Raw genomic sequence first — 11,421 nt, forward strand, 5'->3', positions numbered from 1 at the left:
ATTGGTCTCAACCAACTTTATACATTTAAACATATATTTCAATAATCTATTTACATTCGACATATTAATGAAACTCACAAAAACACAACTCTTCACAGATCAGATCATTTGAAATAACCTCAACGTCGTCCAAATGCAGCCGGTTCAGTTTTCCAAGAAAGGTACAGAAAACAGCACACAACTAGACATACCCACAAAAAAGAAAGCCGCAGTTTATTCCATCTCACTAACGTATTTTGAGAAACCGTGGTTTAGGTGGTGGATCATATAAATGCGTTGGAAAGCTTTCCAACGCATTTTACTACAAAAGTTCAAATGAAAGGCAGTATTTGCTCTAAAGAAAGTTACTATATATAGATTGAGCATGAAAACCATTGAATATATAGCTGGTTCTTAATTTGTCTATATACTGTGAGATATTTTTGCCTACCTGGAAGGTCATGTCCAGATCATGACTTCTCAAATTCGGAATTGATTAACAATTCAAGAAAAGTTCACACAAACACACACACAACACACTCACCAACATGATGAAACAAAACAACCTTGTATGTTTTTAAGCCAATCAATAGGTTTTATAGCACGACAGGTCAACAAGAATGCATTCCTAATATCCAATTTTCACAAGATCGAGCGTCTTTACAGTTCCATTCAACAAGATATATACCGTATACAGAAGTTGGCTAATGAAATGCATGACATCTAATTGGATAGCTCTTAAATAAACTTACGATAATAATAATAATAATACTTGGCTTTATTTAATTTTTGAGCAGCTTTTCTAGACGAGTTAAGGAGACAGGACATCATGTGTTGGGAGGAGTAACACTAAGCTGACATCTTTTTTCTGTACTAGATTCCTAACAAGTAATTGAAATACTAAACAATGGGGGAATCCATGTTGTAACTGCTGATGTTGACCCAACTGCATTATGGTAAATGATTCAGAAGGGAAAAGGAGTCAGGTCATTAAAGGCATTGAGTGTTTTCATAGGCACTCAGCTTCAGAAATTGATGACCGAATGATGCTCAACACTCCACCCAACGCCACAAAGCACTAATTAGGAGAGTAGAGACCCATCACGGACGTTGTCTTCTAATTCGGTGAAGCTTCTCTCCTTCATCTTTCAAATCACTTCATGATCTTCTTTTTCCTTTTTTATATTTCCTTCTGTACAAGAAAGAGTAAATCCATCATGAAAACCGTAAGAAAAAACTTCTTCATGTAACCCAGTTTACTCTTTATGATCAGCACCTCAGTTTTGGAGAGAAATATTACTGTTGCGAAGAGACGTCGAAGATGTAATGTTTGTCATGACATTACATCCCACCTTTCCGGCCTCCTGTCCCGTGTCCGATCTCGTTGAAATTTGAACAAATAATTCTCGAAATTGACCATAAATACTTCAAACTTGAAATCCCAATACAGTCTAGGAAGCATAAATGATGGACTTGATATAGTAAGACTTGTATTCAGAATACTACGCAAAAGAAGGATTGCAGAATATATACAAGGCATTCAGAAAACCAGATTTTGCTGTCTTCTTGGTGGAAGAACATGATGAACAGCTAGCTAGTAGCTACCCGTTCACAACATCTAGTTTTTAGAACATATCTTCCTCCTCTCACTGATTGCAGAATTTGGGGTTTCATTTCTAAGAAGAAAAAACAAAGAAAGAAGTTACTGTTCTGAACTGTAACTTGCTCACACATAGCCACATATATAGGACAAGACTAGAAGGTCCAAGCAAAATCAGACATCCAATCTATCACATCATTCTTTTTCCTTTTCTTCTCTATTTTGTGTAAATATTACTACATGTCACCATTCGTGTTCCCATCGCTCTAAAATCTGATAAAACATCCTAGATGAAAGAAGTAGTGCAAATAATAGAGTGCTCTTGCAAATAACAAGTGGGTTGCTTCTCGAACACAACCTACTCGCACATCTGTCAGCCTTAAGAAATTATTCTTCCACCTTTCTTGAAGCAATGGATCATGTGGTGTCAAACACACGCATTATAAAAGCTAATAACATCTTTGGATCGAAACTTGCGAAAAACATTGAGTTTGATCAATGGAGATAATAACCTAAGCATACCTCCAAAGAAACCGAGTGCTTTTGCCGTCTCTTCATCAATGAAAAAAGCATCAAGTGACCGGACTCAGAGGTCCAAACAAAAGAAAAGCCAACAATCCACCCATCTCAGTATAACTTGCATACAAAAGATGAAACCAGATATACCCACAGAATGATATTTCGAAAACCATGATCATAATACATCCAGTTTTACAAGCATGCATATTGATATCGACTATTATTATAACCATTATATTTGAAAGTCCATTTGAGAAAAAACTTGCAAATAAACACAGTAAAGGAGATCTGGACTTCTCTCGGCATGAACTCTGCAGTACGAATCCATCGGAGGAAAACCCTAAGCTAAAGTACCGTTTTGGTGTTGAGGCTAGGAATGGAAGTTCGAGAAGAAGCCAATTACGAAGTAGATCAGGGAAAGGGCAGAAACGGACAGAGAAGATTCTTGCGAAGCCATCATGAAAGAACCAGCCCAATGATGAACCTGAGAGTTAGAAAGACTGACAGGGAAAAACACAAGCCTGCCCGATCCATGAAATTTAGAGAAAAAAAATAAAGAGTAATGATGATCCGTTCACTCTTCTTCAGTCAGTAAAAAGGGTGGAAAAAAGCAGTCAAAATCCATCATCATTACTCCAATCTGCTCTTGCCCAACGACCATAATTTCTCTAATTACAAAAAAGCCATAGTAATATATCATGTCTATATAATTAAAAAGATTAAAAAGTCCCAAAAGCTGATAAGAATATACCAATACATGGGAGAAAATCACATGAAAAAGAGGCAAGAATGCTCACCAGTAGATCAAGACAAAAAAATGAAGAACAAATTAAAGGAGATTGTGATCAGATTGAATGGAAGCAATAATTGGGGGGAATGAAGCCTGGTCCGACGTCATAAACTCATGATCAATGATATGAGCATCTCTGTCAACTGGAGATACCAAAGATCTAATTTGGAATATTGGTGAAATTGAGATAATATCATAGATCTAGTTGGTGGCCTCGAGCCAGACAACATTCCCCTCAAAACAAAACGCTTCCTTTACCGTGTTCTTCCTTCCCCTCTATTTCACAGACCCAGATATTCTAAGAAACTCTCAGGCTAGAGTATGGAGAGAGATAGAGCTGAGAGATACTGGAAGCGGAAGAGATGGGTCGGTCTGATCACGATGGAATGAGATGGGTGAGTGAGAACTTAAGAAGGAAGAGAGAGATAAAAGGCCAGAAGAAGAGACGAGAGGTGAAAAGGACAAACGTAGTAATTAAAGTACGGTAAGCACATTTTGCAACCTTCCACTAGAAATTTCACTAATTCTCTTTTATAATTTGTAATTTTTAACTATTGGCAGATATATTATATAGAGAACTTACATACATAAAAGGGTTTATAATTATAAACTAATATAGTTTTATGGAATTCGTTATATTTATTTTATAATAAAAATAATTTTACAATCTGATGTACTATATTAAGCCACATCAGTTTATAAGTTTATTTTTATGTAATCTATTTATAGTTAAAGTATTTTCTTAATATATATATATATATATATATATATATATCATTTATCATAAAAGTTATATCTTTTATTACATGGGGTCATATTTTAACTGACTTTCTACTAAATAATTATCTATAAAATTACCTAAAATATATCAATAAAAAATAATAATTAAAGATAATAAATATCGCATCATATTCATTATTCAAACAGATTCATGGGATCTAAAATAGTACACCTTTTAACTTTCCAAAAAGTTTACAATATTATCCATCTAGGTGGGTGGAACTTGTATTAATTTTTTAATTTATCAATCATTTTAACCGTCACATTATAATTAAAAAAAATTAATGCAAAAAAAGATTTAATTGGGGTTTTCCTTAAAGTAACATACTTACTTCTTGGAGATTATATCTCCTCGAGAATTTGAAATAATATTATCTTGATTTAATTTTTATAATTATCAAATCACTATAATATGATATTATCTTGATTTGATTTTCAAAATAATTAAAATATTTGCGTTATTTCATCTCATCTCTGTAATTATATATAGGGATCTATATATTCAATTATAATAAAAAAAAAATAACAAAGATATAACCCTAAAAAAATCTCTCTTTTGTTCTCTCTTCTCCATCTTCAATTTGTATTATATTATATTTTCTTCCTGTAGCTTTACCCTCCATTATTTTTATTAGTTGTGAGCCTATTTTATTGGATTTTGGTTTGAGTACTGTTTGAAATCTCAGACCCATTTTTAACTTTTTAAGTTTGATCCTATAGCTGACCAATGTCATATGTAGTTCATTGTTGACTCAATCTTTCAACTTAGTTCTTTGTTGCCTTTGGCCCATTATCAACCTATTATTGGTCACAACTTAGATTTGATGTTTTAGCTAACATCAATTTCTTCATCTCATTGACGATCAAAATATATATGTATAGATATTGAAGATAATATCAAATTATCAATTCACTTTGATTTGATTTTGATAACTAGTAAAACATTTAACTTATTTTATCTCAATGCAATTTTTTTATAAATAAAAATCTATAACTTGCATTCCATTATAATTAAAAATAGCTAAAATATATCAACATCTTTCCGTTCCTCTCTCTTCTCCGTCTTCAATTTTTATTATATTATATTTTCTATTATTTACGACCACATTTCTCCCTCTATTTTTCTTTAGTCTGTCTCAGTCACTTCTATCATTCATGATCTATCTAGTCGTTTCTGCCATATACTATATATGAAATTCAGCTCCTCTTTATCTTTCTCTCACGCGCATGACTAGTTTTTTTTTTTTTTTTTTTTCAATCTCTACACGTACGTTCATGTAAAAGCCATGTCGAGAGCGCCAGATCATCAATAATTCATGACCTAATCACACCATTACCTATAATTTTAGCAGTATGTTTTATCCAGAATAACCCATATATATCTCAACAATTCCAAAAACCCTTATCATTTATGCAGTATGTTTTATCCTAAATAACCATAGCAGACGTGATGATGGTGTCGATGAGGCTCAAAACGTGTCGAGTACCAAAGATGAGTAAGATATACTGATTAAGACAATTTATTACGGACATTAATGTATTATTACAGGAAATTTACGGATTTACCTCTCTCTCTCTCTCTCTCTCTCTCTCTCTCTCTCTCTGTGATGCCTGTTATTTTCTTCGTAATATGCCTAAAGCCTGCATGGTACAAAAGCCTAACTTTTACGTTTTTATGGGTACTGTAAAATTGGGTAAAGTTATAAATAATTTACGTGAAAAAAAAAAAAAAGGAATCCTCGTGGCTCGTTCAGTGCAGTTTCGCTTATTTTATTAGGGTCGCGGGGGGTTCGAGATGACGACGACAGACACATGACAGACATAGAAGAGCAGAGTCGTCAGCGACTCAGCTTATATATTTATATTACTGATCTATGTTCTGTTGCTCTCCAGTACTTAAAAAACCCAAACCCAATTCAATTCTTAACATCTTCCTGATCATCGATCTATATGTATTTTTATTCCATTATCGACTTTAATTATGGCCACCAATAGCATAAATTTATTACTGTTTTATTTATTCTCTAATTAATTCTTTACTTTCCCATGTTAGGTACTTAATTTGCAGAATTTCTTATACAGAAAGGAGACTGTACAGTTCAGGAATTAAATTCTGTGGGATTCTAAGCCAATTCGGAGAAAATATTTTGAGCCAATGTTGGAGGACTACTAAATGCTACACATAAAAGTAGCTATATCAATTAAAACTAAAAGGAAATATATTGAGCCAATGTTGTAATGTCTGACAAGATCAATTTGTAATCATGTTCTCCTTGGTTTTTAATGAATAAAAGATAAGTTCAATTTGAAAACAATTTGTGGCTAAAATATTTTTTTAATAATAATAAGACGAGGAGGATATTATCAGTCGGCTATAAGAGATTTGAGTAATGATGCATATACGATTTTTTTTTTCTTTTTTTGTCTACTGTGTTGCTTTTTAAATGAATAGCAGTTATGTAGATTAATTATAAGTTTAAATAAAGAATAATGTTATATATAATTACAAGATGTGCAAGTCTCATATATTTTTTTTAAAAAAAGTACTGAGATCTTAATCTCTCTATTATTTGGAGAAGAGAATCGTTGGTTTGACCGACGGACTACATGGAAAATACGAGATCTTAATTTCATGACTAAGCCATACACGAGCGCTAGTTTGTCGAGAAAAGCTTTTACCATAAAAGAAAAAAAAAAAAAAAAAAAAAGGCATAAAACAAGTTGACCTATTTTTCGTGGTACTACAAATGCCAAAAAAGATGTGCTAGTATGTTTGCTTGTTAATTTATTCCCCTATTTTATGTGATCACTTTGTTAAAAAGAGTAAAAGATAGAACTAGGAAAGATATAATGGTCAAATCTATTGCCAACCACCAATTCAATGGTGCCATGCTCGTTGTAAAAGCTTTTTTTTTTTTTTTTTTTAATGATTGAGATAGACCCATATATAATATATTATGTGTTTAAAAGAAAATTTAAACAAACCCATAAAAATAAAATGGAATAAACGATAAATTCACAATTTTCTATTTATGGGATCGAATGTTAAATATTATGAGATCCACATATATATTATATCTATCTCATTATAGTTATTTATGATTTTGTCCACATAAAATTGAAGAGAATCTGATGTATTGATCTCAAATGATCAGTCAAGTTTTAATGTGAGTTGGATATATATACACGAATGCCAATGAACTTTATATTCTAGACGACAGTATCAAATGGAGAGATTGGAACCATATTGCAAACAAACAAAAATGACTGTTGAATCCGATGTGCTCCCATTGACCTCAAGTCACCCCTTTGATGACCCAAAAGTTGTGAAATTAAAACAGGAAATTAAAGCATTTCTGATTGATATCACTTTTCAAAGCAAGCGCCCTAATTTCTTGGTCATTGACCTAAGCACCTAGCTAACCCCATATCAAGACACCAAAAGATTCTCGTTCTTTCCCAACTCCCACCATAAACTTGACGGCATTGTCTCCTCTTTTTCTTAAAATTTTGGAATTCTTTAGTAAACAATTAATGATTCCTTTTGAAAAATATGTATATCATGCCATGAACAATTTATCTGCATGTCAGAGCTCCATTTCTACTGTTGATCCGTGAACCCATGCATGCAAGAGTTCATGATGTATATATTTTATGCATGATCAGTTTAGGATTATTGCTTGTAATTCTTTTAGTAAGAAAATTTCAGTTTAAATACAACTGATTGAGTCCACATGCATTTCAAATTCTAAAAAGTTTTTAAATCAGAAAATTTTATGAAATGGTATTTTATCGAGCTTCGGCCTTATTTTGATCAGAGTAATGCCACGTCTCATGTGATGATCAAATTAAATTTCATAAGATAAAATAAGTTTTTTTACACCTTTTTGTGGTGGGATTTCCTTTTTTTAAAAAGAGTATGCTCGATCCATGTTTATGTATTTAAGATTTGTACAAATCAATGCTCCTTTGATCCAATAATAAAAAGATAATTCGTGAATGATCGTTTGTGACAGACAGCAAGTAATTGTGATGCAAAAGCCTAAAAGATGTAAATATACTTTAATTCCTTTAAAAATAGTGAAAAGTCTTCAATATCAACCAAAGATCCCGCCCTCTTTCTCATGCAAATTACCAGCTTTAGGAAAGGAACGTGCAAGAGTGGTTGAAAAGTGAAAAAGGTTAGGAGCCAGCTTTTGTATGTATAAGTATAGGCCATGAATCTTGATTGAGAAAATTGACAAAGATTCTTTGCAAACCAGACAAATGTAGAAATTAAAACAGAACCAAAGCTGCTAGTTTTGGTGTGTGTGTGTGTGTTTTTTAACTACTCTAATCTTTGGAAACCAAACCACGAACTCAAATATGCATAAAACGACACATGGAGTTTCGTTTCAAGTATTTAAATATGAATAGTGGAAAATCGTGAGGAGCAGGTCATGTGGGGGACTGTATTTTACTGGAAATATCATGAATATTATAAAATATAACTATATTAATAATATTTTAATTAAATCTAACAACCAGTCATGCATATTTCGTTGTGTAACTAGTAAAACAGCCAGTCCAATGATTAGTTTATATATTTATATAGGAAAATATATTAGTCACAAATGGATTATACAAAAATAATTTCACAAACTAATGCGGTATGATATGTTTTGTCAGATAGTACTTTTATTGTAAAGTAAATATAACGGATTACATGAAATCATATTAATTTGTGAGATTACTTTTGCATAATCTCTTTGTGGCTATATCAATACTAATATATATATATATATATATATATATATATATATATATATATATATATATATATACACATACACATACATATGAGTCATCGATCGAACCAGGCTTGAGGAAAACAGATCATAAACTCTGGGCTTTTTCAATGAGGCCCAAATGTGCTTCTTAATGTACTTACGATCAAGGCCCAAATTACAATTGGGAGTGGACCTGATTAAGCAGCACGTCAGCAACTTTTGTTGGGGAGGCCCGAAGCTAAAAGAGGGCTCTATTGGCTTCATTTGAGCCGAGCCCTTAAGCCCAATGAATATATATATATATATATATAATTTATTCTTTTTAGAGCTTTTGCTTTTGGGACGGAAAATAATAAGATTAATATCCTCAATTACTACTCAATTACTATTATTTATATATATATTTTTTAATTTTTTTTAAGGATGTTAAAAAAATACTAAAAATAAAATAATAAAAAAATAAATATACTATAAATAATAAATAGATAATAAAAAATAGTAATCCTATCACTATAATTTTGGAATATCTCAGGGCATTTTTCTTTTTATTTTTTTAAAATATTTGTGGAAGGGAGTATCTTTTTAGCGCACGTTTCCAAATAAACTCGTGGTACATTGATGCCACGTTATGGCAGAGAGAACAAAAGTTTTTAAAGATAAAACCACGTGTGATGGACTCATGGGTGGACCACAAGCCTGGTGGTGCAATTGTATTGGTCAGGAGACTTTGTCTCAAAGCCATATTTCAGAAAGTGACACTTTAAGAGCAACGTGGCAATGAAACCTTGCTAGAGCAAAAGAGGGCAAAGATTTTTTTTTCCTTCCAAACCGGTATTTGCATTGACATGATACCTATCTATCTTTGCTTATGTAAATACAATGTACTCGCTAATTCTATTCTTCATATTTCCAACATGGGACAATGATTAGGGGTTATGATAGTTTCCTTGTTCTTAACCCTAATAATATTAGGTTGTTATAATTAACTGCAAAGAGATAATACTTTAATATTATTACAAGATGTAATACCATTATATATATGTACGTGATTATCATTTTTACGATACGGTAGAGTTGGATTTTAAAATGAGAAGTACTACGGTCACAAAAGTAAATCTTTAGACTGGTATGGTTTACTACGTTATATTATATTCATTTTTTTAATTTATATCTATTTTACAAATGATATGTGAATTTATTTTTGTATGATCACTAAAGCATTGTTCTTATGAAATTACTTATAATTATTTTTATTTTGATCATATTTTGTCTGACTCGACCAATCAAAATCATTTTTTTTTTCAAAGATTTACATATACATTGAATTGTTGGGATGAAAATGAAAAAGCGGTCAAGGATATCATGACCCCTTTTACTCTACAAGGGTACGAATGAAGGAGCAAGTACTGAACGGCTGCTCCTCTTTCAGCGAGTACAAGGGATATTTCTCCTAGCCACAGGCCCACAGATTCTCACACGCCTTTCCCTGCTATAAGTCTTAGAACTCTTCCTTCATTTCACACTCCCTCAAAAGACACGAATCCTCATGACTTCATTATAAGCAGTGAACGTTGGAAAAGAGCCAAAGAGTGTGAGCATCATCAGCAGTGGTAGAGAGAGTTCTTTTTAATTTTCATGGCAGAATCTGAACTGCACAATCTCGTATGTTCGAGGAAGAAAAAGAACATGCGAAGGTTCAATGAAGAACAAACCAAGTCGCTGGAAGTTATGTTCGAAGCAGAGTCGAGACCAGAGGCTCAAGTAAAACAGCAGCTGGCCAACGAGCTTGGACTGCGGCCTCGCCAGGTTGCTATATGGTTCCAGAATCGGAGAGCTAGATTGAAAACTAGGCAGATTGAGCGAGAATACTGCATGTTAAAAGCAAGTTATGACAATCTGGCTTCCAATTTTGAGTCCCTAAAAAGAGAGAATCATCAACTCCTGATTCAGGTACCATTTACCCTAGTAGACTAAAGATATTGAGAAAGAAGTTCAGCTAAGTTTGTTTTTGTGATTTTCAACAGTTACAGAAACTGAAAAACCTGCTGGGTAAGCAGTATGGGAACGAAAAAGGAAGTAGCAGTGCTGGCGAATCAGAGAAAGGAGATCCTATATTTGAAGCAAAACATAAACCCAGCATGAGCATTCTACCAGAAGGTTACGACCAGAAAACAAACATGCTTCCTGGGGCTGGGGATACTAACAGCGGGCATGCCCAGTGCTCTGAGGAAGAAACTGGGATTCTAAAGACAGCACAACCAATAATAGATCATGGTTCCCAAACGTCATCAGATGATTGGTGCAATTGTTTTCCAGACGATTCAAGTGGGAATTCACTGTGGTGGGAGTTATGGTCTTCATCAATTGCACACCCATTACAATTAACATGAAGCGCTCCACACAGAAATATGATCATCATAATAATCACCAAGTCCAGGATCTTAATAGTTCTCAGTACTGTAATTGTTGCTACTCGACCTTACGTCCAGATAGTGTATTTCAGTCTAATATTGTTTTGAAACAGAATAATAAAAAAAGGTATTGTTTTTATGCCAAGGGAACTCGAAAGAAATTGTAGAAATAGGAAGAAACGGGATAATGGCAGATGGCAGATGTGTGCTTCCATGCACGAGCTGTGAATGCACAGGAATGACTAGCATTGAATGTTGAAACAAACATAAATTCAAAAAACTGGAGTAAAAATCCAACTCTATCAAACATGTGGGAGAAGGCGACTCTTTACTGATAATTAAGTTGGGTTAAAGCCGTAATAAACTTCATAATTTTTAGTAAGGGAAAGTAGATTCAGATCTCTCCCCTAATGAAATTTCTTTCGATTAGATGAAGCTGTTCCGATGGATTCAGAAATGCCATACAGAACAGTCTTATTTATGGGCTCTCCTTTGGAAATGTTTCTTCTACTACGGCCGTCTAATTACACCCCTAAATTAGGATTCCCACGTAATGCACCAAGGATTAACAAT

At 33.1% G+C, this 11,421-nt stretch overlaps 1 protein-coding gene and 1 long non-coding RNA gene across 2 annotated transcripts; one reads left to right on the plus strand and one right to left on the minus strand.

The window, feature by feature from the left end:
* Positions 1–594: 594 nt before the first annotated feature.
* On the minus strand, positions 595–3,383 carry LOC121237832. The gene is made up of 2 exons (XR_005934994.1): positions 1,256–3,383; positions 595–1,171 (listed from the first exon to the last, which is right to left on the minus strand). It is a non-coding gene; the product is annotated as an uncharacterized LOC121237832 (long non-coding RNA).
* Positions 3,384–9,828: 6,445 nt separating this feature from the next.
* LOC121237813 (homeobox-leucine zipper protein ATHB-12-like) lies at positions 9,829–10,993 on the plus strand. Its single transcript, XM_041134698.1, has 2 exons — positions 9,829–10,387; positions 10,462–10,993. The coding sequence occupies exons 1-2, from the start codon at positions 10,073–10,075 to the stop codon at positions 10,825–10,827; spliced, it is 681 nt and encodes a 226-aa protein (XP_040990632.1). The 5' UTR covers positions 9,829–10,072; the 3' UTR covers positions 10,828–10,993.
* Positions 10,994–11,421: the final 428 nt, after the last annotated feature.

The sequence above is a fragment of the Juglans microcarpa x Juglans regia genome, chromosome 6S (genome assembly GCF_004785595.1).
Source record: "Juglans microcarpa x Juglans regia isolate MS1-56 chromosome 6S, Jm3101_v1.0, whole genome shotgun sequence".
NCBI lineage: Eukaryota > Viridiplantae > Streptophyta > Magnoliopsida > Fagales > Juglandaceae > Juglans > Juglans microcarpa x Juglans regia.

Coding starts and splice junctions, on each gene's coding strand:
- LOC121237813 (XM_041134698.1), top strand. CDS start 10,073: ATGGCAGAATCTGAACTGCACAATCTCGTATGTTCGAGGAAGAAAAAG. Junction 10,388..10,461: donor ATCATCAACTCCTGATTCAG/GTACCATTTACC, acceptor GATTTTCAACAG/TTACAGAAACTGAAAAACCT.